The sequence below is a fragment of the Trachurus trachurus genome, assembly GCF_905171665.1.
Source record: "Trachurus trachurus genome assembly, chromosome: 21".
Taxonomy (NCBI): domain Eukaryota; kingdom Metazoa; phylum Chordata; class Actinopteri; order Carangiformes; family Carangidae; genus Trachurus; species Trachurus trachurus.
The window spans coordinates 29,242,144-29,268,728 of NC_139899.1; the positions used below are offsets into that span (position 1 = coordinate 29,242,144).

The window sequence follows — 26,585 nt, forward strand, 5'->3', positions numbered from 1 at the left end:
CCGTCACATCTTACGTCAGATCAAAGCAGAGATCAAAGGCTGTCGGCGCGTAATGGAAACTCCACCTGAATTAACACAGCAGGGACGAACTGGCACTGAAAAGCAGCTGTGGATGTCCCAAGCAGGACTGAGGGTGGATGACTGCATGTCGCTGCCATGTTGAGATACCACTCTGCCCTTGTGATGATCGCTGTATTTATTTATTTACTTATTAATTCATAAGCACGTGCGACCGCATCACGCGGCCGTAATGAAAAACAAAACACAAATCATCATCTCTCTTAGTCCAGCACAACAGCCTCGGTATCAGATAGTCAGTATATAGCCTACTACAGTACTCAGCATCTCTATAACAGAAAAAAAAGAGAAAAAAAGAGACGGACAGAGAGAGAGAGAGAGAGAGAGAGAGAGGAGGACAGAGAGAGAGAGAGAGGGCTCTAATTTGGTAGACTAGGTGCAGGCGAGGCGCATCTGCCCTGCGCCTCGCCTTCGCTTCGCCAACGGGGAGTGGCCAGGAGCAGATTGCGATTTTGCTTCGAGACGCAGCGGAGCGCATCCCGCCTACTTCCCTCCCACCGGCGCAAATGGCATAGAGGGTGGAGAGAAGGCGTGGAGTGGGTTTGACACAGCCGAGTCAGATCTTCACCAATCAAATGAGCTCCTCTCCTCACCTTTAAATCCGCCGCGCGCGCAAGGCGGACGTTTGATTTCACCGTGGAAGAGAAGATTTGAATCAGCACATACAGATTACATCATACACATTCAGCACATCTACAGTATATCGATTGTCCCGTCACACTGATGACAGATCAAAGGCTGCACAGATGAAAGATGAGGATGGATTACTGCTGTGTTGACACTACACGATTATCTGCTATATTTATGTATTTACTTATTGATTTATTGAGCCGCATCGTCACGCGACCATAACAAATAAAACTGAAAACAAATAAACTATCATTTCTCACAGCAAACCACAATCAGCCTGGCATAGTGCTCATAGTGAGCAGATATTAACATCTCCCCTCTCAGGTAAATTCTAAAGAAAAAAGAAAAAGAGAGACGCTCCGCGATGCATCCATTACGCACAGCTGTTTGTGCACACGTGTTTAAATATAGGTTACTAAATATGAGTGTCTTTATTAATGGAAAAGGGGTGTGTGTGTTTTGTTTTTTGTTTTTTTTTACTGGGCAACAGCTCTCAATCTGTCAGAGCAAGTGAGACGGGAGGAAACTGATGTTCTGGTCCGGTCCAAGCTGGCAGTGTCAGGTCACTCGAACAGACCTCACGGGCTGATGGTGCAAAAGTAGTCTGGGAGGGAGGAGGTTATGATGTTTGCTCTGACAGATTGCTGTTGCCCAGTAAAAAAAAACAAAAAACAAAACACACACAGCCCTTTTCCATTAATAAAGACACTCATATTTAGTAACCTATATTTAAACAAGTGTGCACAGATCACAACATAACAAACAGCTGGGCGTAACGAGGCATCGCGGAGCGTCTCTCTTTTTCTTTTTTCTTTAGAATTTACCTGAGATGGAGATGTTAATATCTGCTCACTATGGTGCCGAGGCTGATTGTGGTTTGCTGTGAGAGATGATAGTTTATTTGTTTTCAGTTGTATTTGTTATGGTCGCGTGACGATGCGGCGCTGGCCCCTAATAAATCAATAAGTAAATAAATAAATAAATAAATAGCTGATCATCTGCAACGGCACAGTGTGTAGTGTCAACACCTGCTCTTGGGACATCCACGGCTGTCTCAGTCCCTCCCTGGTTTCATCTGTGTTAATTCAGTCAGGCTGAGTTTCCATTACGCAAGCCTTTGATGGTCATCAGTGTGACGGGACAATCTATATAGATATAGGTGTATGTGCTGATTCAGATACAATAAATAGGGGTTATTGTGATGATGATTATTATTATTATTATTATTATTAATTGCATTTAAATGTGCCTGGAAGTGTGGAAATCTGCCTGTGAGGTCTTGGTGACGTGTCTGCACTGCGCGCTGGGCAGTCAAATTGCCACTGCGCTGGCTGCGCTTCGCCTTGCGCTGACATTAGACCAGGTTGGAGCTGGCGAGCTTTCGGCGCACTCTCCGCGCGGTCTATCGGCAACAAATTGTCACTGCGCCACGGCGAATCTGTCGACACCTCCCCCTGCTGCGCGACCACTCCCATCTCAGCGCACAGCAGTCCACCAATTTACCGAATCCGCTGCGCACCTTGTTGCACTGGAGGAAAATGCCACTGCGCCAGCTGCGTCAGGGCTCGCTTCGCTGCGCCCCCGTGAGTTGCGCCAAGAAATTAGGGCCCAGAGAGAGAGAGGGAGAGAGAGAGAGCGCGTCCTTGCTGATTTCATCCACATGGTGTGTGTTTATGTTGTGATTAGTGTAGCCTACACCTCTGATCTTATACACAGGGTTTGAATAAATGTGAGTTTCTTTATTAGTTTATTAGTTGTTGTTTCTTAGATTGCGTAGGGGTTCTCAGTGTATCAGATCAATCCTGGTTAAGTATATTAGTAAACTCATTATTGGTCACTCTGAGCTCGGACCTCCGGGGAAACAGCTGTTTCCTCCGGGGAGAGGTTCGGCCTCTGGCGTCGCTGTCTCCTCCGTCCATGTCAAAGTATAAAATGACAAACTTGCAGCGCGCATCGCCCTCCGCGCAGTTAAAGGTGAGGAGAGGAGCTCCTTTGATTGGTGAAGATCTGACTCGGCTGTGTCAAACCCACTCCACGCCTTTCTCTCCTCCTTCTGTCTCCCTCCCGCCCTCTCTCCTCCCTCTTCGCCGTTTGCGCCGGTGGGAGGGACGAGGGGAGGGGTTGCGCCGGTCTAAGTCTGACTGCGCGGCCCACGAATCTTGCGAAATGGACCTGGGCCACACCCCGTTGACGTGGCGAAGCTGCGCTGATCACAGACTTCACCTGGTCGACGAAACTAGGGCCCAAAATGTCACTACAGCAATAAGATGCAGCACAGACGTCGTGCTCTTTCAGAGAGTTTGACCTTTGTTTGTCCCCTGTAACATTATTTAAAGTTTCCCTGTGTTTTCTCACCAACACAAACCAGACCGATGTTTACAACCAAAACACACAAACGCACACACATTTTTCCTGCTAAAACATTTTATCTTGATGTGCTACTTTATTGCTTTCATTTGTTTTTTGGTGTTGTTTCGTTTTGTTTACACTGGTTTATCATTGTCTCCCTACACTTCCTTATGCAGTTACAAAATTCATTCAGCCTTTATTTTAACCTGGAGATACCTTTTGGTCAAGACTTCACTGCAGCTGGAACAGAGGGACAGTTTGATAAATAAATAAAAAATGGCAGCACAAATTAGTGAAATACAGAAACCTAAGGAATAATGTTTTAAAAAAGCAATTTACACATTTAAAGCAAATATAATGAGTGAAACTCTGAACAGCTTGAAGTGAAATAGCCTAAGATGGAAATTATTCATTCTGTAATGACCTGATATGAGGTCTGAGGTGACGTGACTGTTGATCGTTCTACATGTGAACTCACGGTGAGAAAATCTGCAGCTGCATCCAGAGAGAGGAAAAGAACATGTTAACAGATAACGTACGTGTGACTCCTGGTAACCCTAAAGATGAAATTATTACACACAAGCCATGAGTTGTTGTTTTTTTTTTTGTTTTGTGTTTTTATCTTTAGCATCGTCTGCACATATTTAATTTCTGCCACATGTGTGTGTCACGTAAACACACAGGAGGTCGCGACCTTGTCTTTCTCCATCTGAACGTCTTTCCTTTAGCTCTGGTTCCTGTTTGTTAGCGCCGCTTATCTGCCCATGAACCCTCATGTCTGAGTGTGTTTAGTGCACACACACACACATGCACACACACACACACACACACACACACATAGATATATATATATATATATGTAGGCTAGTAGAGACGGACAGAGGTGGGTTTGGTTTGGGGCGGGAGGGCTGAGTACACAGAGACTCCCTGCCAGGTTTCGATCTTGCTCACCTTCCTCATCACAGAGCTGCTCTGAGAACAAACACACTTCTGTTCAGCTCCTGTCAGCACACGCACACACACACACACACACACACACACACACACACACAAACACTGCTGCTGCTGCTACTGCTGCCACATCAGACAACGTGTTTGTTCATGTTCGTCCCCGGTGGCGAGGACGGGTCAGAGCCGACCCTCCACTCCTTCACAAAAACAAACAGCGATGCTTCACAGCTGGGAATCAGATTTCTACAGTTATGAAACATTGCATGGTTTTCACCGGAAAAATTAATTAAAATTTAAATATTAAATTAATTATCCCGGAGGCAAAAAAAAAAAAAAAAAAATGTAAAGTTTGTTTACAGGAGAAAATGTCACGAGGCTTTTAAATTATCAACAAGGGATTATCCTGAGGGAGGGAGTAAGAATAACTGCAAACTGATTTTTTAAGAGGTTTATACTTCAAGTGTGCAGGTGCAGTTGTCTCTGATTTTGGAGCAAAATAATGAATATACATATGAATAATGTGAATGAATAAGATGAATTCATTCTCACACTGATATGTTTTCACCTTTTAGCCTACTGTAAGTCGATGTGTTGAACTAGAGCGGTTGCTTATTGCAGTTGCAGGTACAGAGCAACACAATGATTCATATGTTGTGGTGTTACTGTAATGTCCAGCGTTTCCCTGTTTCCCTGATAGATAGATAGATAGATAGATAGATAGATAGATAGATAGATAGATAGATAGATAGATAGATAGATAGATAGATAGATAGATAGATAGATAGATAGATAGATAGATAGATAGATAGATAGATAGATAGATAGATAGATAGCTAGCTTTATTCATCCCGAATGAAATTCTTCTGCCAGGATGCTCCAAAGGGAAATGTGCTAGGAAGACAAATAGGATACAAAGACAATGTCTAAAACAATAGAATAGCCTAGACATAGGTTAAATACTGTATACTGTTAAATACTACTACATAATTTAAGTGCAATACATGTACATACAAAATGATATTATACTAATGTAATTTTCTTTTTTAATTAAAAAGAAATTGCTGGAAAAACAACAAACTAGGAACAGAAAAGACATTAAAATACAGAATTAAACGAAACAACAAGGTCAGTGACACGTGTAATTAATTATCATGTTGTTTCCTCCACTGGTGGTGGAAGCTATCCATCTGATGGATCAGGAGCCAGCATCGCTTTCAAAGGTCAAAGGTCATAATAAGAAACTTTTTATATGGCTCTAAACTCATCCGGAGAGACGTCAGCAATTTTGAGCTCATTGCACTTTGCAGTATTTTGCAGCATCTGAGGAGAGAATATGGTATAATGAATCTCAGTGACCTAGACATATAGCAACACAGGACCGTGTGTTAATAAGAGCACACATAAAGGTCGCGCACGGCAGCTTCGTCGGTGCCTTGTTCAACAGTAATTGTTCTAGAAACTAAAAGATGCTGAGACAGCGGCTCCTCTCACACTGAATCTTATTCATGCTGTAAATGTCACATGTCACATCAGCAGCCGAGGCATCTGTCTCACTCTCAGGTTCATTAATAATAGCCCTTTGTAGTGGGATATGATGACCAGGCAGAGCCGTACTACGTCCTTCCTGTATCGTGTGTTTCCTCCTGAGCCAGAGCAGCGTTAACACCTTTGCAGAAGTTTCAGATGAGATGGGATATGGGTAAAAGAAAAAAAAGAAAAAAACCTATTAAACTCACCTCCTCGGGAAGACAAGAGGAGTGAAAAGAAAAAGGAGAAGGACCAAAATGTTCAGAGACGGAGGAAAATGGTTCCATTAAAGCGTCTGCGAGCCGACGGGGCTGAGTGGTTCATCCAGACGTTGACCTTTTACTCGGCGCTGCTGATAGCTGCCACGGTGAAATGACAGCACAATGATAAAAAATGACTCAAATTACACCGAGCTGCTCTTCAGCTGGCGGGGATGTCAGAGCCGCCGCCACCGCCGCCTCAGCTGTAGTTAAAGTGACATTTGGGCCGCTATGGCGTTGATGGAAGGAGCCGTCGGTCGCTCCTGTTGCAGGAAAATAAAACGCCACAATCAGCGCCAGTCAGGTGGTTTCGCTCTGTCGCCGCTTTGTTTATCCACGACCAGAGAATGAATGAAAATTGTGAAAACTGTTGAAGAGTTCCTGGATAAACTCAGTGGAGAATATGTGTCAAGACTGTCGGGAATCAATTAGACTCACTGTTGAGATAAAAACAGGTTTGGTGACACATGTAAAGTTTGATTTGAGGGTTGACAGAAAGTTCAAATAAAGTTAAATCTTGATGCTATATTGATATTCCAGACCGGTCCAGCAACCTTGAAGCTGCAGTTCCTCTCCTGACCACTAGAGTGAGTCTCCAACAGTGAGTCAGTCTCCATAGACTCCCACGTTAAAGGGATAGTAGCATTTTTTTTAAAGTGGGGTTGTATGATCTACAAATAGCCCCTAAGTACTTTAATTGCAGTAGAAGACTCTCTGCACTCCTCTCGTTAGCAACGCCAGCCCATAGCCCTGCCCAGAGATTTACAACATACAGTGTTGTGAATGGACCCAAAGAAACGGCCTATTTCCGCGGCCTAAAAGAGGTTTTACCTGAAAAAAATACACAGTTCCATTGTTCACTATAATACAATTTTTTCCAGCCCTTCAAAGTGCAGGAAAAACACAATTTTTATTTGGACCTAACCAACTCACATATCCCTCCGCCCAGGGTTAGCGCCCGCCGATCAGCAGTTGGTTAGGTCCAAATAAAAACTGTGTTTTTCCTGCACTTTGAAGGGCTGGAAAAAAATATATTATAGCGAACAATGGAACTGTGTATTTTTTTTTTCAGGTAAAACCTCTTTTAGGCCACGAAAATAGGCCGTTTCTTTGGGTCTGTTCACAACACTGTATGGTGTAAATCTCTGGGCAGGGCTATGGGCTGGTGTTGCTAACGGGAGGAGTGCAGAGAGTCTTCTACTGCAATTAAAGTACTTAGGGGCTATTTGTAGATCATACAACCCCACTTTAAAAAAATGCTACTATCCCTTTAAATCTTAAAGTTCTGTTTAATTGAGGGCGTGGCCTGTTTGAATGACAGATAGCCAGGTGAGTGTTTGCTTCACACAAACCAATCATGTGTTGCTTGCTGGGAGTTAGGGGACGGAGTCAGACACTCCCAAGATGGCAACTGTGCAGCAGCTCCAGAAACCTGTGGGTGGAGTCACAGAGCTGACGTCCATCTTTGTTTTTTGTCCATGGCAGGCGTTCCCAAACTGGACTGTAAAAAAAAAAAAAAATCAATTCTTACTATACTGTCCATTTTATCAATGAAATAATAATCATATTTGCTACAGTTGACTGTTTTCCGCTTCAATATGTGTACATGTTGGCACTAGCTCACAGTAAGAGGCTGTTACTTCAGACAGAAAGAGTAGCTCGGTGTCGGAGCAGACCAACAGGCCCACACTGGTTTGGTACGTGATGAGAGATGTTTTGACTGCAGGCAACAGAAAGATGATTATTATTTCATAATAATGCACATAAAATAATAAAAGCCTACTTACATTTAATGCTTTTTTCCTCATCTTCCTTCCAGTTTGCTGAAGAACCCCTGGCAACCACACTGTGAAAACCACCGGTCAATGTAAATACGACCCATAGCAGCTTCCCCGATAAACATATAGTCATGAAGAGGAAACAGAACAACATTTCCACAATATTGAAAGTGCACAAATCAAATTTTCTTGTCTCAGGGCGTATAAACTAAATTGATCAGATTGAATCCTGTTGCAATCCTCCTCATTCAGTCAAATGTAGGCACAACATGAGGGAAATGGAAATATCTCATTCTGTAAGATGCTGCAGACATGAAGACTTCATCCTTTAAAACAGTGCACGTCAGGAGCTGATCCGTACCTGTGTCTGAAGTGAAAGCTGCAGGTATTAATGAGCCTTAAACAATAATCCACTCCAACATCATTTGCAAGTAAAAAATATTCAAGATTTTCTTTTTCTTTTCTTTTTTTTTCCATTATAGGAACTAAAGCCTTAAGCCAAATGAGCGTACAGTTAAAAACCCAAATCTCGGGGAGCTAACAGCCTGGACATGTTGAACATGACAATGAAAAGTCAACATGTTGAATGAGCGGCCCCTGAGTCCCGTCTTTGTGCAGATTATCCCAGGATTTCGAAGCCGAGTGCGGCGCAGTGTGCTGCTCCGTGAGCCCCGTCACCCTGGGGGAGCTCATTACCAGCACTGCAGGCTGGGATTTGAAGCATGTCAGCCCATACGCCGCTGTAATTAATTCCACTCCTTTTGGCTCTTTTTTCTCCTCCATTAATCTGTGTATTTAATTAAGGTTTGCTTGCTTTGACGGCACAGAGAGCGAGAGAGGCAGAAAAAAGGGACAGAGTGGGATGAGACAAGAGAGAAAAGGAGTCTCAGAGTTACAGACGCTGCTTTGTAGCAGAAATCCTCCCAATTACCAGAGGGAAGGAGCCGCGGCCACTGAACGCCCCCTCAACTTGGACTCAAATTAAGACGCAGTGTCACTCAGGTCACGTCAACAACAGGTGACAATACATGGCCTCATGTTTCAGACTCTCTGTTGACTGATCCTGTGCTCACCTTGATGATTGGAGCTAAAGACACTTGTTTATTTAGCCGGACATGGAGGTCTAATCTGAATCCAGGTGGATCCTACAGGCCGTAGCTAAATGAGTTAGGCTGTATTCGAAACCGCATACTATACTGCTAGTACGTACTGATTTGGCCAAAATGTAGTATGTAGTATGCAGTATGCGAACAAAAGCAAAATCTGCAGTATGCGAAAAGTTCCCGGATGTCGTACTGATTCGGAAAATATCTCCAGTATGCATCTGACCAGTCTACATCGCCTACTGTATCCCACAATGCAATGCTCCCCTGATGTCCTAACGTAACCAGAGCGTAACCAAAGACGGTAGTGTAGCCGTGTACCGTAACTATAGTTTAATAAAATAAAACTTAATGCAGACTGATCGGTTCATTGTAAAATATTTATTTATTTTTTGTAAATGTGGTGATTTCTGTACGTAACGTTAGGCTCCAGAGCCCCGAGGCAGCGCTGCTTATGTGATAGTGTGAATTCATATGTGATTAATTGTGTGGTTAAAAAATAGAATAAATAGATAAATACTAATAAATATGTTAGTGAGATAGGATTAAAAAGAGGTAAAACAGTTCATTACAATTATTTGATGTGTTAAAATGATACTAAAAAGGGTTAAAAACTCATCATTCATTTAAGGTATTAAAATATGTGTTCATGGGTTAAAAATGGATTAAAATGTGTTTAAGAGTACATGTTAAAAGGCAGAAAGCTCATAACAGTGCAGTGAGGTTAAGTGTTGTGTGTTGTGTTTTCGGTGATCGATTAAGTTTGCCTACAGGCCTGAAGGGGGAGCCCTTGCCGCTCGATGCTTCACTTGTATTGAAGCTGGCAAAGGGTTCAACCGTGTCCTGTCTCTTCATTTACATTTCCCTCTTCAGGTACGATAAACATGGTAATTGTGTAATGTGGTCGTAGGTATATTTTGTTTATAACTCATGAGTGCCCGGACGTAAAGTCGAGAGTCGCCGAAAGTGTTATTTTGTATCTTTTTTCGTGTGTCACTGGTGTAGCATTGTCGAGTAGCTAAGCTAACTAGCCACCTGTGGCTTCCGGAGCAGATTCTCAGGTCTGAGTAAACACTGTGTGTGCGTGTGTTAAAAGTCTGAGAGAATACTGTGTATGTGTACATTATCACTTATCAGTAAGGTTATTCTCGTGTAGTGTTGTGTATTAATGAATACATGAGAATGTAAAATGTATATTTATGTTTTTTTGCACTTGTATTGAAGCTGGCAAAGGGTTCAACCGTGTCCTGTCTCTTCATTTACATTTCCCTCTTCAGAGAGGACACTACATTTGGAGGCACCGCTGGGATTGAAAGTGACCAGGGCGAGTTTCCCAGACGGTGACTGCCCTCTCACTATTCATCCCTACCCACATCAACAACGACGCAGAGTGTGCGCGGTTCGGCGGCGGCTGTGTGTAGCGGTTCAGCGGCGGTGGTTCAGCGACGACGGTGTGCGGCGGTTTGGCAGCGTCCAGCAGTGTTCCAGCGGCAGAAGCGGAGGCCTGGTAGCGGTGAGCAGGAGACCACCAACAGCAGGCAGTGCTCCGGAGCAGCGGGGAGACAACGGCAACGACGTCTGGCAGCCAACGACAGTGCGAGGAACTACGACACCGGCCCATGGACATTCAGCATCAGCCTACAGGGGACCAGCTACAGCAAGAGGACGTAAAAGGCGTTGAAAGAACAATAACAAAGGAGATAAGTGGCACATACACAGAAACAACAATCGACAAAAATGGATTCGTCAGCAATAGAGGACTTGAAACTTGAAGTCATAGGAACACTGTATACTTTGACAAAAGAAGCTCTCTTAGAGATTTGCTGTGACCTTGATATAAAGGAGTTGAGACAGCTAGATGTATCTAAGCAAACACGCTCCTTTTTCATTGCACATATCGGACAGTACCTTAACAGAGATGAGGTGCACGAATTAGAAGATGAGGGCACGGCAGAGCTGTTAATGTTGAAGGACAAAATCAGTGAATTACAAGAGTCTGCTCAAGTTAACATATCAAATCAAACAGGTTCAGGTGAAGCGCAGACAGAAATTCAGGAACAGGCATCTCAGGTCTCAGAAGAGCAAAGGTTAAAAAGGGAGCTAGAAGCAGTCACCTTAGCTTTTAAGCTATCATTACAGAAAGATGGGAGTCAGGAACCTGAGCGTGCGGGTGGGGCTAGTGCTAGCCAAGATCAGCGGATGCCACAGGGACGTTTCCCCTCGCAGTGGGGCAGGGAATTTAAGATCTCCGGTCAGGTTGGCGAACCAGGTCAGAAAGATAAACTCAGTTTCTCCAGTCTAGCCCACCAGATTGAGCAAGGCATAAATAGGGGGTACACTGAGGTAGAAATAGTTGATGCTGTGATTAGAGCTATTGCACCAGGTTTACAGCTCCGCAGCTACCTAGAAGGGAAAGCAGATTTGACCTTACCCACACTTAGGCGAATCCTTCGCTTTCATTATCAGGAAAAAGGGGCGACAGAGTTGTACAAACAGTTAACCTCAGAAGTGCAGGGTAGCAAGGAAAGCCCACAAAACTTTGTGATTAGAGCCCTTGACTTAAGACAAAAAATTCTATTCGCCTCCCAAGAAGCTGAATCAGCCTTAAGATATGATCCCGTCCTTGTGCAGAGCATGTTCCTCCACACCGTCCTCACTGGTTTACAGAATGAGAGCATCAGAAATGACCTCCTCCCATACCTACAACAACAAACCTGTAGTGATGAACTGCTCCTCGAAAAACTGAACATCGCCTGTGCAAACGAGACTGAGAGACAGAATAAAAGAAGGCAGATAACACAGCAACGGTCAGCTACTGTTCATGCAGCTCAGTCCGATGATTCAATCCTGGAGAGGAAAAACAAAGAACCAAACAGAGACAATCCAGGCAAGACACAACCAGATGTATTGAATGAACTTAAAGCAATGCGCTCAGATATGGCATTATTAAAAACACTGAGTGCTGAAGTGGCACAGATTAAAGAGTCAATCCGACAGCCCTCTCCCATGCCAGTGCAAACTCCATCTCCACCAGTCATGCAAGAGTATACCCCTGCCCCTCAGTTCCAGCAGCCATCTCCAAACCGCTGGCCTCCCCCAGGGCCAGGAGTGAGAGGTCACACGGCACCATACCAGCAAGGGTTTGCAAGACAGCGTTACTATAACCCATCGCCACGTGTCCGGCAGAGAAAATGTGTTGGCTGTCAACAAAACAGTGTAGAGTACTGTACTCATTGTTATAGATGTGGCAGTGAAGAACATTACCTTGCAGGGTGTAGATTCAGGGAGACAAGGCCAGAGCAACATTTAAACGAACAGCGGTTACCCCCACGGGACAGGGAGTAACCAGGAGTGCTAAAGGGTCCCAACAGAACTGTTTGCGTTGTGGTGTCTCTGCAAAGTGTCAGGAACTGAGAGTATGTTCATCCTGTAAGAAGGGTACCTACTGCTCAAAGATTTGTCAAGCACAACATTGGTTTAAACATAAGAAACATTGTAGATCTGAGAACTATCCTAAAGTACACATTAGTCACACAGCAAGAAAAGACAGGCAGCCTCAGCTAGTTGATCTTGTAGGAAAACGCTGTGTCATTGACTGCTACATTCAGGGTTCCAAGACTCAGGCATTATGGGACACTGGATCCCAAGTTTCTATAGTAGATGAGAAATGGAAAAAAACATACTTACCTACTGAAAAAATGAGAAATGTGTCTGAATTAATTGATGGGCCTGATGATTTAAGAATAGCAGCCGCTAATGGTCAGGATATGCCTTACATAGGCTGGATAGAGACCACTTTTGAACTAGCTGCAGGGGGCGCTGTTGCAGAGGAAGTTGTTGTTCCTATGCTAGTTATGAAGGGTCAACATCTCTCCCAGCCCATAATAGGCTATAATGTTATCGAGAGAATAGTGACAACAGCTATAAATCACCCAGAAGAGACAAGCAGAGAACAGTTACACGTGCTCCTTAAAGCTACATTCCCTAGCTTAGGAAAGACAAGTGTCCCAGTTTTCATAGATTTAGTGAGTGCTGAAACATCTTGTGATTATGTTGTAAAGACAACAAAAGAAAGAGTCAACATCCCAAAGCACACCTCAGTTCAGATTGAATGCAAAGTAAAGACACACCCTCAAAAAAGAGATGTCACACTTCTTTTTGAGCCAGATGTGAACCCTCAGTGGGGTGAAGGACTTGAATTCTGTGAGACTCTGGTAACTCTAAAGAGCGGAGCCCCACCTTACATTGTGCTGGATGTTCAAAACCCCACAGATCATGATATCACATTGTCAGGAAAAACCATGGTGGGCACCTTAAATCAAGTGCAAGCCCTGTATCCAGCAAGTGTTTTTGAAAAATGCATCCCACCTCCTACAGTGTCAGTGAATGAGGTCGAGACTGGCAATGAGAGACTGAATGAGAGTGTGTGGGACCCACCTGTTGACGTAAGTCACCTCAGTCTAACAGAGAGAGAGGAGGTGCAGAAGATGCTGCGTGAGGAGTGTGCTTCATTCGCAAAATCTGATGATGACATTGGAAATATCCCAACACTGAAAATGAGCATTTCCCTGAAAGATATGGATCCAGTAGCACGCACTTACCTGTCTGTCCCAAAGCCGCTATACAAAGAGATAAAAGACTACCTCCACAACCTCATCGCACAGGGCTGGGTTAAAAAATCAGACTCATCCTATGCCTCGCCAGTAGTGTGTGTTAGAAAAAAGGACGGTAGCCTTCGTCTTTGTATAGATTACAGAGAATTAAATAGGAAAACTCACCCTGACCGACAACCAATCCCTAGAGTGCAGGACATTCTTGATGGCCTCGGGGGCAACAGCTGGTTTTCAGTATTAGACCAGGGGAAGGCATATCATCAAGGTTTTATGGACGAGGCTAGCAGACCCCTGACTGCATTTGTGACTCCGTGGGGCCTTTATGAATGGTTAAGAATCCCGTTTGGACTGATGAACGCCCCAGCGGCGTTCCAACGTTGTATGGAAGAATGTCTAGGGGATCTGCGTGACAATATTTGTGTGCCATACCTGGATGACACATTGGTGTACAGCCAATCATTTGAGAGCCATGTGAGTCATGTGAAACAGGTGCTGCAAAGACTGAGAGAGCACGGGATAAAACTGAAACCCAGCAAATGTGAGCTATTCAGGCGTGAGGTTCGTTACCTAGGGAGAATTGTCACAGCTGAAGGTAGCAAAATAGACCCAGCTGACACAGAAGCTGTGAGGTCATTGAAAGATAAGAGACCGAATACAGTGGGGCAGCTAAGAGCAATAATGGGTTTATTAAGTTATTACAGACAGTACATCAAAGATTTCTCTAGGATTGCAGGGCCACTTTACAACCTGTTAAAAAGAACACCAGACAGTGACAAGGAGACGCAGAACAGGGCCAACACAAACACAAGACATGTAAAAAGTAAAGACACAAAACATGCAAAAAGTAAAGACAAAGGTGTGCCCTCACATACACCAATTGTATGGACTGACAGACATCAAGCTATACTTGAACAGTTAATAGACTGTCTGGTCGAGCCGCCAGTGTTAGGGTTCCCAGATTTTGCAAAACCATTTGTTTTACATACTGACGCTTCAAACCAGGGACTTGGGGCCATACTGTATCAACATCAAGAGGGAAAACTTCGTGTAATAGCTTATGGGTCGAGGACACTGACTACAGCAGAACAGAACTACCATTTACATTCGGGTAAATTAGAATTCTTGGCATTAAAATGGGCAGTCACGGAAAAATTTAGAGATTATTTGTACTATGCCCCCACATTTACTGTATTTAGCGACAATAACCCCTTGACATATGTGCTCTCCAGCGCTAAGCTCAACGCCACCGGTCACAGGTGGGTGGCGGAACTCGCAGACTTCCATTTCACCATTCGCTACCGTCCAGGCAGAGAGAATGTGGACGCGGACAGCTTGTCCAGAATGCCTGTGGACATAGAAACAATGATGAGTCAATGTACAGAGGAGCTCTCATCTGAATGTGTGGCAGCAACAACTCAAGCCATTCAGACCCAAGACGTCTCACCCTGGGCCTGCACAGTGATCACGTCACCCTTGTTGTGCACCACTGACTGTGAAGACAAGTTAGCATCACTCTCAACAGCTGATGTCCGGCAAGCGCAACGGAATGACCAGCACATTAGCCCAGTGATTCAGTTCAAACTTACAGACACAAAACCATCAGCACGTGAACTAAGAGCCCTGAGTGATCAGAGTAAGTGTCTTGTACGTAGCTGGGAAAAACTCTATTTAGACAAGAACGACATCCTCTATCGTAAGACAGCAAATAACACTCAGCTGGTTTTACCTGAGCAGTATAAGGCCACAGTTATGAAACAGTTGCATGATGAGATGGGCCATCAGGGCATCGACCGAACAACATCACTCATCAGAGAGAGATTTTTCTGGCCATATATGCAAAAAGAAATTGAACATTATGTCACCAGATCATGTACCTGCTTGAAGCAAAAGACACCACCCAGAGGAACAAGAGCCCCACTGGTGAATATTGTCACTACACAGCCTTTTGAACTAGTGTCAATTGATTTTCTTCACCTAGATAAGTGTCCAGGCGGGCAGCAGTATATATTGGTCATTGTTGATCATTTTACCCGCTTCACCCAAGCTTATCCCACCAGCTCGAAATCTGCAAAAACAGTGGCGGACAAGATTTTTAATGACTATGTTTTAAAGTTTGGACTCCCAGCCCGGATTCACCATGATCAAGGTGGTGAGTTTGAAAACCAACTTTTTGCACAGTTAAAGAGACATTGCGGTGTTTTAGGCTCAAGGACGACACCGTACCACCCCCAAGGAAATGGGCAGGTGGAACGCTTCAATCGCACAATCCTGCAGATGCTCAAAACACTCACTGAAAAGGAGAAGACAAACTGGAAAGGTTCACTCAACAAACTCATACATGCATACAACTGTACCAGATCAGAGGTGACAGGTTTCTCGCCTTTCTACTTACTGTTTGGGAGGTCACCACGGTTACCAGTTGACATCATGTTTGGTCTTGACTCTGAAAGTGGGAACATGGATCATAAGACATACGTGGACAAATGGAGACAGGAAATGCAACAAGCTTATGACATAGTAAGAGAGAACGTGAGAAAAGCAACAGAGAGAAACAAGCGAAACTATGATGGTAAAGTGCGAAGTTCTCTCCTGTGCCCAGGTGACCGTGTCCTGGTCAGGAATCTGACCCCCAGAGGTGGCACCGGGAAGCTTCGCAACCACTGGGAGGATAGTGTTCATGTAGTGCTTCGTCAAATGGGTGAGGGAATCCCAGTGTATGAGGTGAAGCCAGAACAGGGAAGAGGAAGATCAAGAGTACTACATCGAAATCTATTGTTACCATGTGACCACTTACCACTGGAAACAGATCTCCAGACAAAGCCTAAAAGAAAGAAAAACACATCAGTTACTCCTGTCACAGGCACAGACTTGGAGGAAGAGGATGAGGAAGAGGAGGATGGATTCTTCTTTGAGCCTTCTGTACATCCTTACAGGAGATCAGTCTGTGCACCGGAAGGAGGGAGAGACATCATCCATGCTGACCTACCAGAGAACTATGAACTGGAAAAACAGGTGATCAACACAGAGTTAGAACTTGAGGAGGCACATGAGATGGATGAGCACCAAAATCAGGAAAACATTGAAACACAAAGTAATGAGTCACACGGTGAGGGACAACCAGATGAGGTGATGGAGGAAGAGGAAGTGCCGTCCTCCCCTCATCCAACAAACAGTGAGACTCTTGATGAGGAAGAACCAAGAGATCAGCGGTCGAGGAGAGAAAGGAGAGCTCCAAAAATGTTCACTTATGACCAACTTGGGACTCCAGCATGTTACAGTACAGTACAGGCAGATCACATGTTTAATCAGTACCAGCCCAGACCATACACAGAAGTTCAACCAATGACAATGTGGGCAAATCCATTCCAGTTTTACCAGCCTGTATTTATGCAAGGATATTAGACATAAAACTGTTGAACTGATTAGCACAAAGAGACACTATTGGGTTAAAGAGAGAATCACTAAGTGAAAGTATGCTTGGGTAGTACATCCAGATTTATTGTTGTGTCAAAAATGTTATTGAGTTGATATTATGTTCAAGAGACAGTAAAGGCATCAGTATGTCAGCTTTTGAATCTTCGCTCCGAGAGTATTGTGATGTCGGGACGACATCTAATTTTGCAGGGGAGTGTGTGATAGTGTGAATTCATATGTGATTAATTGTGTGGTTAAAAAATAGAATAAATAGATAAATACTAATAAATATGTTAGTGAGATAGGATTAAAAAGAGGTAAAACAGTTCATTACAATTATTTGATGTGTTAAAATGATACTAAAAAGGGTTAAAAACTCATCATTCATTTAAGGTATTAAAATATGTGTTCATGGGTTAAAAATGGATTAAAATGTGTTTAAGAGTACATGTTAAAAGGCAGAAAGCTCATAACAGTGCAGTGAGGTTAAGTGTTGTGTGTTGTGTTTTCGGTGATCGATTAAGTTTGCCTACAGGCCTGAAGGGGGAGCCCTTGCCGCTCGATGCTTCACTTGTATTGAAGCTGGCAAAGGGTTCAACCGTGTCCTGTCTCTTCATTTACATTTCCCTCTTCAGGTACGATAAACATGGTAATTGTGTAATGTGGTCGTAGGTATATTTTGTTTATAACTCATGAGTGCCCGGACGTAAAGTCGAGAGTCGCCGAAAGTGTTATTTTGTATCTTTTTTCGTGTGTCACTGGTGTAGCATTGTCGAGTAGCTAAGCTAACTAGCCACCTGTGGCTTCCGGAGCAGATTCTCAGGTCTGAGTAAACACTGTGTGTGCGTGTGTTAAAAGTCTGAGAGAATACTGTGTATGTGTACATTATCACTTATCAGTAAGGTTATTCTCGTGTAGTGTTGTGTATTAATGAATACATGAGAATGTAAAATGTATATTTATGTTTTTTTGCACTTGTATTGAAGCTGGCAAAGGGTTCAACCGTGTCCTGTCTCTTCATTTACATTTCCCTCTTCAGAGAGGACACTACACTTACACACAAGAAGCTTCACTTTACATTCAAACAAACTAATGCTACTGCCACAATTGAGATTTCATCAATGAGATCAACATTTATCTCCTAGAAATAATTTAACCAGCCGCGGTTTAAAAACCTGCGGGTCAGTTAATTAGCGACTGTTTTCTCCTCCGGAATGACGTCGTAGTGCTGGCCGGCCGAGCACGTCAGGAGCCGGGCTGCTGCCTCTGTGATGTCCCGGTCGCTGCGGAGCTTCACTTCTCCGAAAAACATCGGAGCACATTTTTAAACAGCCGTCATTTGGATAAACTGGCCGTATATTTGGGGTCTTAACAGTTACTTTCTCGCATGAAAAAATATTATTATATTATATAAAAACTTAATAAAGTTACATAATAACAGCGCTAGAGCGAGAAATAAAACAGCTTTTAGCCTGTTTTACAGCTACTGCTACCGGTTGCCGTGAAATGCATTCTGGGAAACTCGTATACTGCATACTGTGATGATAACGGCGTCGGTCTGCTGAAGCAGTATACTGAATCCCACATTCAGTATAAGTATACAGTACATATAACGCAGTATGTAGTAGGCAGTACGGTAGTATGCGGTTTCGAAAACAGCCTTAGTTTTCAGGCTAGTAGCCACATTTAGCAACTAAGATGCTAAACTTACAAAACTAACTTCTGATCAAAATTGTACAGAGATGCAAACATTTTCAGTTGTCACAGTTTGTTGCTCTGCTATCATCACACCTCTAGTCTGTTAGCAGGTGAACATGGCCACTGTATTTGCCATTAGTAGGTTAACAGGCTAATAATATGTAACATGTTGTCATGAGCACTGTGCACATCAACACACAAACAGTGCTCATCTTATATTAGAGTGCTAACTATTAACAGGCAAACAGTGCTCGTGTTTGCACATCAAAATCACCACTGTTAGCATTTTAAATAGCTCTTCTTGGCATACTTATGCACTGTGTGGTTGCAGTGGTCATGCGCAAACCTTTTGTCCACACTTTTGCTATTATCAATGGTGAGTTTGAAATTGTAAATCATTTAGTTTAGTTTTAGTCATTTTTTTTGTGAATCTGTATGATTTATTTTGTTTCAAATGAGTTTTTTTTATGAGGCTCTAATTACAACAGGCCGTGGTATAGGAATCATTATACCACAGCTAAGGGGCGTTCGTCCTTGATCTAATCAGTCTATTTGTTAATGTCGTCAAAGCACCGGCTACCTTTTACTACCGACAGTATGGATAGGCTACATGACAAGAAACTTCCAATCATACTTGCCTAACGCGGGGCGATGTGCTGTAAGGCTTTAGAACAGTAGCTGTGGTAACGCTCATTATATCACAGTTAACAACCAATCAGATTGCAGGATTTCCCCTTTCCGTTTTATAAATATGTTTATAAAGCTGCCTCGCTTTGCTGACAGTGATCAGATTAACATGAGCTCTGTTAGCATGTTAGTGTGGGCCGATTTAGGGCTCATGTTGATGATGAGGGACTAAACATTGCACACTTTACATTGCCATAGGCCACTGACATGATAAAGGGATAGTTCAACATTTTGGCAAATTGGCCCATTGCCATAATCGCTATAGTTAAATCTCATGAGGACCCAGGTTAGTTTGGTTACATGATCATTATGACCTCCAGTTATAAGGACAAAGTCAAACATGAACTTTGAGGCTGTTTTTTCGAAAGCTGAGGCAGTTTAATCCGTGAAACACAGGAGAGGTGAAGTGATGAAGGCGGCGTGAAGATAAGGCTGCAGGAGATCATCAGATTTATGTGCTGCTGAATCCTCCTCTTCTTATCTCTCTCCTTCAGTTTCTCTTGTCTCTGTGTGCTGACCTCCCTCTGTCTGGACAACGATCCTCACCTCAACTCTCTCTCTCTCTCCGTCCCTCTGCACGCTTCTCTCAGATGTTGCATTTGCAGACGTGTTTCCCACAGAAAGCTCTTTGACAACACATCAAACCAAACGCGTCGTTGCAGGTTCAGATAAGGAAAACTCCTGACTGATGCTCTGCTCATTGTGTGTGTGTGTTTCCACTGAAATGATCACAACAGCCTGCAGCAAAATGTCATGTACAAATATTTACATTTTATTTATTTAGAGTCTTTTCCACAAAAGTATGCAGTCACAAAAAAAAAAAAAAAAAGTATTTTTTAAACTCACCACTGGATGTGTTACTACCACGTTATACAGTATGCAGCACAGGGACCAACCAGAAGCTTCGACAGACAAAGTGTCCTCACAACAGTGGCTGTAATCGTTTTGGCAAGCTTTGGTAAAAAATAAAACTTTACAAGACAAAATAAAAAACAGGCAGGAGGCGGCGAAGGGTGGAGTTACATGGAGGGTGCAGCTGCAAATAATAAATATCTTACCAATGAATCAAACAAATAATCAACACAGGCCTATTAATTGATAACGATCTCAACTCAAGGTCTGCCCACTCGTTTGTTCTGGGTATAAACTAGATGGACGTCGCCTCTGTGACAGGTTTCTGAGTGGAGCTGCTTCCAAATATGGGCAAAGAGGAACAGACTCCTATCGACTCCAATGGGAAAATTGAACGTGAACACAGATTATGGTCGATCCTTTCGCCCCACAGTCACTGAGGTAAATTTTGGACTCATTTTTCACGAGCCACATCTCTTCTGAACATTTTGACATGAAAATGGCCATTTTCAGACGGACACATCAGGAGAAAATTTACTTTGTTCACGACCTGTCTCTGTCTCTACGACACACTCTCGCGAGATTTGGCACAGATCTCCTAGGCAACGTCAAACAAACGTTTGCATCATGATAAAAATGACTGTTAGTTGTGTAAATATTTAATCTTATCATAAGAAAATATAAATATCTCACTTTTATCTACCTACAAATTTTATCAATCCACACACACATATCATTGGAGCAGCCTCTCATGGGCCTATCTTGGTAAATAGAGTATCTTTGGCCGAGGCTTTGGTGCAAGCCGGTTTGTGGCAAGCATACTCATACTCATACTAATCATCTGTCATTCAAATAGGCCACACCGTCCTGAAATAATAAAAAACTTTAGCTGGAAAATAAGAAATTTAGCCAGAAATGATCTGTAGAGACCAAAAGTGTTTCTGTACCAGACAGTAAATGTGTTTATTTCCCATTCTAACATGGCAGTCTATGGCGAAGGACTCGCTATCGGAGACTCACTCTAGTGGTTGGGAGAGGAACTGCAGCTTTTTGGCATTTTGTGTCGGCTCTGGAGTTTTTTAACAAACCATAGTTAGTTTTAAGAACATTAATTATACATTATACAGGCTGGACTGTTGATTAATTAAACCTGTGAAGTGACTTTTAAAGCAGATATCAGCTTCACGGCCGTTTCGGCTAATGCTGCGTTCAAGGCAGGCTTTTGAAACCGTAAGTTACAGCTTCAAGTCACAACTACGACTTGGTAGCGTTCCAGGTAACCCGTAGCTCGTGTTTTTACCATCCTGTTGTCTGTGAAAGTTCCCTATAACGGCCACTCGTAACTTCCGACCCGTGAACTCGTACCAGATCGAACTGGTATGACTTCACAGGAAGGAAAAACACAAAGTACGAGTTTCTTTGAACGCACCATGAGTTAGCAGCCCCCGCCCTTGTCAGGCATCAATTGGTCCTCGTGCTACGTCACCACATTCACGCGCATCCCTTGGCTGCACACACAGCCCTTCATGCCGTTCTCTCTCCTCATTGGATAACACTTGTATCCCACAAGGAAAATTTTCTCCTCGGGTTACAGCAGAGCAGAGTGACGGAGAGACTCGTGTTTAGGCTGAAATACTTCATGTAAGTGATTGCTGACGGAAAATAGGACTATTTAGGACTTATATTAACAAAAACATTCCACTGATATCTGCTTTAAATGTATATTTCACCCTTCTGATTATATCACAGTGTGTGATGTGGTCAAAAGCAGCAGAACAAAGCGAGTAAGTGGGACTTTGAGTTGAGGTAGTTTTTTGTCAGCAGCTTTTTTTACAAGTTCCAGAAGAAGCTTTTAATTAATTTTAATCAAAGAAATTTCAGATTCTTTGTTTTGTCTGATCAAAACACAAAGATTCAAATTTCAGATTAAAACATCTAAGTGATGTTGATTAATTTTGTGTTAAAGGATTTAAATGAATTATTCCAACTGTGATTCATTAATTATCCAGTTTTCTTCAGCTCCAGACCCTTAAAGAAAAACAACAAAACAGAAAGGTTGAGGCTGACAGAGGGTGGATGTCTCTGAAATGAGGAGGACCACAGTGAGAGAGAACCTGAAGAGGAGAGGCAGCGGCGACTTCTCTCTCTGATGTATAAATAAATAGAACAGACACGTGGCTAACGAGGGTACGATATCTAAAAAGTGTCTCTTCTTGGAAAAAAAGTGTCTTTTTTTTTCTTGGTGCTCGATCCAGAGTTCGAAACCAAAAGGTTCAAAGTGTTGCTTTTAAAAAACGCTGTGCCTTAACAAGATACAAAAATACATAACTATGCAAGACGGGGACTATTAAAAGAGTCTGTGTGAATACTGCGAGGAGGAGGAAGAGGGGTTGAGGGGAACATCGCCGTGGGAACAGAACGACCGTGTACGGCAGCAGTAGTGGCGTTCGGAGCGAGCGAATGGCGTGAGGCTCAGCCAGCCACACTGCAAAAACAAAACTTTTATCAAGAATATTTGTCTTATTTCTAGTCAAAATGCAATTTCTAGTCAAAACAAATCTCATTATACTTAAAATAAGACTCATCACATTAAAAAGTAGCTTGTTTTTAGACACTTTTTTACTTCTTTCAAGCATATTTTCACTTGAAATAAGTAGAAAAATCTTAGTTAGTTTAGTTTATTTATTTATTTCATTAATTTATTGAGCATAAAAACAAAAAATAAAAAATAAAACTCTTGAATGAAAGGGGGCAGAAAGAAGCGAACTTACATTGTTACAAAGAATTAATTCACAAATTAGATAATAAAATATAATATAATCTGATAGTGGAGCAAGTTTTTCTTCCTTATTACAAGCACAAAAAAACTTCCTTTCACTGGCAGAGTTTTCTACTTATTTGAAGTGAATTTTAGTTTGAAACAAGTGAAAATTATCTAAAAACAAGTTAATTTTTAGGTGATGAGTCTTATTTTAAGTGGAAAGTGTTTAGTTTTGACTAGAAATTAGACATTTTGACAAGAAATAAGACAAATATTCTTGGAAAGATGTTGAGTTTTTGCAGTGCAGTGGTGAGGTGAGGCGTGGCGTGGGGGTTCAGATGGCGCAGTCGTCCTGAGGGGCGGGGCTGAAGGCGGAGCTCCGCAGGGCGTCCAGGCAGTTGACCAGGATGAGCGTTCCCGTCAGGTGCTTCCAGCGTTTGGTGATGGGACTCTTCATCTTGTCCAGGCCCATGTGCAGCTCCTGGATCACGTCCCTGTAGCTGTCGCCGATCTGAGCCGCCCACGTCACCAGGAAGTCGTACGCCGGCTTCCACATGGCCTGAAGACAGAAGACAGAAGACAGAGGACAGAGGGTTATTTACATTTACCTTCTATTGTTAATTCTTTTTCATTTTTCTCAACACAAACAATGTAATGAAGTGCAATTAAGGAAGTGGGACAAGTGACTTATTCATGCCTTGTGGGACTCAATAAGCACAGCTTCATCTCACTCCTTTTCAAATATGTATGATTTTGCTTTGGTGTTTTTTTTTTATTTACAGACGAAGGAACAAACTGAAATTGTGCATAATTTTGTTTTACATCATGCTAGAAATAAATATTTAAAAAAAGAGGAAAGGGTCATGACCTTGTCCTTCTCTATATTAAATGTTAATGAACATGTGACCAGACAAAACCAGGAAGTAAACAGACGGAAACACAAGGTTTTATTTGAACTTCTGAAAAAGTGCGTTTCATTGCTGTTGCTGCTGCTGACTATTATCATCTTTATCACCTTTATCATCATCCAGCAGGTCGCTGGACACACACTGACCTTCAATAGTCACCTGTCACACTGCAAAAATAAAAATAATATTTCTAGTCAAAATGTCATTTCTAGTCAAAACAAATCTCATTACTTAAAATAAGACTCATCACATTAAAAAGTAGCTTGTTTTTAGACACTTTTTTATTTCTTTCAAGCATATTTTCACTTGAAATAAGTAGAAAAATCTGATAGTGGATCAAGTTTTTCTTCCTTATTACAAGCACAAAAAACTTCCTTTCACTGGCAGATTTTTCTACTTATTTCAAGTGAAAATTTGTTGGAAACAAGTGAAAATTATCAAAAACAAATATATTTTTAGGTGATTTCTTATTTTAAGTGAAGAGAGATTAGTTTTGACTCAAAATGAGACATTTTGACAAGAAGAGTTTGAGTTTTTGCAGTGAAAAACGTGTGTTGGGTCTGTTGGGTCCAGACCTCTGTTTGAAATCTATCTTATATTCAGATAAATCCTGTTGTGAATTGTATGATTGTAAAGATTGACTTGGTATTTTCACTAAAAACAGAACAAATCATGTCCCAGAAAAGACACTGGTTGTCCCATCAATTGTCCCATCACAAAACCTGCACACATGACTTTACGAATCTTCAGGATCATTTGAGGCTCAGTTAACAAACCGATTACATCACTAAGATTTAACTTTTACCCCTGAAAAATGTTGTAAAAGTTGCAGCAGAGACATCGACTCTGTCAGCAGGAGGTTCACCTCACCAGGGGCCTCATTTATCATTGTGGATACACCTTTTTTTACACCCTTTTTCCCCCGTTTTGTGCGTACGCACTTTTCACCGCCAAATTTGGGATCTAAGCTAAAACCTGGCGGGAAGAAGTGTGAAAAGTGCGTACATTTACACCCATTCTGACTGGTAGTGGAAACCCTGCTTCAAATTGTTTGTGACAGTTTTCTGGGATAAAGGGGCAGATTAAATATGACTATTCTTCTTTCTGCTCTGTTTCATTCAGATTTGGGAGTTCTTTGTTTTTATTGTAGCCTATTTCATTGCAAGATAATTTATTGTCCGATGTTGCCGTGTATCTCGCTTTCAGATTAATTCTGCTTCTTTCCCTGCTCTCCGTCCGTTGTCTTCACTGTCTCCAACTGACGTCACTCCACATAGCTACTTAATATGCAGGTGCTGATTTGCATTGACCATATATGGTTGTGTTTGGGCGTATAGAGGGCAGGGTATGAGGCGCGTTCACATCCGCACTTTTCTTGGGTTCGTGTGATTTCAATGGAAATTGCGGATAGTTGTGCGTACGCACAGTTTGATAGATCTGAAAAGGATGTAAATATTTGGGGTGTACGCTATTTTTGGCTTTTCGCCGTGCGTGAAAATTTAGTAGCACTTTTACACCCTTTTTGATAAATGAGGCCCCAGGTCTGGCTGCTGTTTTTATATCTCCTCCATCACTCTCTCTCTCTCTCTTTCACTCTGTCTGCTTTTGTTTTGTTTTGTTTATCTCTAGATTAATTTCCTTTTCAGTCGTGAAGAATAAACTTATTCTTAGTCATAACTCATGTGTGGTTTTCCCTCCTCGTGTCCAGCCTTGACAGTTTGATTAACAATGAAAAATGTGATAAATAGAGTTACAACAAAAACAACTCAAAGAGCCGATCGATGGACAGACTGGACTTTCTCTGCTCCGTCATCTCAGGTCATCAAACACCTTCATCATCATTGTTTTGTTTGTCTCTCCGAGTCCGTACCTCGCTGTCCACCACGCCGTTCTTGTCGCGGTGCGGCGCCTCGTACGCGTCCATCTGCTGCCGGGAAACCTTGGCGAGCTTCTCCGCCAGCTCCCGCCAGCGGCCGGCGAGCTCCACGGCCGTGGTCAGGAGGACGAAGTCCATGACCAGCCGAGCTACCAGACCCTGACAGTCCATCTTCAGCAGAGCCTGAGGAGGAGACAGAGACAGAGACAGACAGAGTCAGTTAGATCCTGGATCGGGGTGAGGAGTCAAGGACGGGTTAAAAGAGAGGACGACAGTAAATAGTTGAAGGACAATTCCGGGCAAATTCAGCTCAGGGCTGTATTTTCCTAACATTTTAGGTCTAAAAGAAGGAATCTGAAGATTTTCAGTTTAATAGCTCCTGTTTTGCGGTAGTTATGTCTGTCCCCGCATCGCCACGGCAACGATGTATGGGAGCGGATTGAAGTTCCTCTGCTTAGGCTGTTTACATCCCTCAAATTAAGTCGCAATGTTTTTCCACAGACAGCGTCAGGTGGCGACTCAAACAAGCACCGAGAAGTTTATTTACTTCAAGCAAGCCGACATGTTTGTAAACTAGATCTAATTCAAAGTCTCGCGGAGTCTCGCGCGAGACCCAAGTTGACGTGCTCGGTGTGTTCAGGTGCAGTGGGAGCTACCGTTTGTGTCATAAACACAGGAATATCAACTCTTGACTTACTTGAAGTTTAAATTTTTTCCACAGACAGCGTCAGATGGCGACTCAAACATGCGGCGAGAAGTTTTTATTACTTGAAGTAAGTCAAGAGTTGATATTCCTGTGTTTATGACACAAACGGGAGCTTCCCACTGCACCTGAACACACCGAGCGTCAACTTGGGTCTCGCGCGAGACTCCAGGAGACTTTGAATTAGATCGAGTTTTACAAACATGTCGGCTTGCTTGAAGTAAATAAACTTCTGGGTGCATGTTTGAGTCGCCATCTGACGCTGTCTGTGGCTTTGAGGGATGTAAACAGCCTAAGCAGCGGAACTTCAATCCGCTCCCATTCATCGCTGCCGTGGCGATGCGGGGACAGACACAACTACCGCAAAACAGGAGCAATTAAACTGAAAATCTTCAGA

The 26,585-nt window shown here is 42.8% G+C and overlaps 1 protein-coding gene across 1 annotated transcript in view; it reads right to left on the reverse strand.

Annotated features, from left to right (window-relative positions):
• Window positions 1-23,035: 23,035 nt before the first annotated feature.
• The window catches only part of LOC311004186 (SH3 domain-binding protein 4), a gene marked incomplete at its 3' end in the record, with an annotated part of 52,721 nt that continues 49,171 nt past the window's right edge, over window positions 23,036-26,585 (reverse strand). Inside the window, exons 4-5 of the mRNA XM_083996132.1 lie at window positions 25,480-25,668; window positions 23,036-23,260 (exon numbers count right to left, since the gene is read on the reverse strand). Coding sequence (XP_083852258.1) covers window positions 23,036-23,260; window positions 25,480-25,668 — 414 coding nt within the window. The remainder of the gene's footprint in view (window positions 23,261-25,479; window positions 25,669-26,585) is intronic.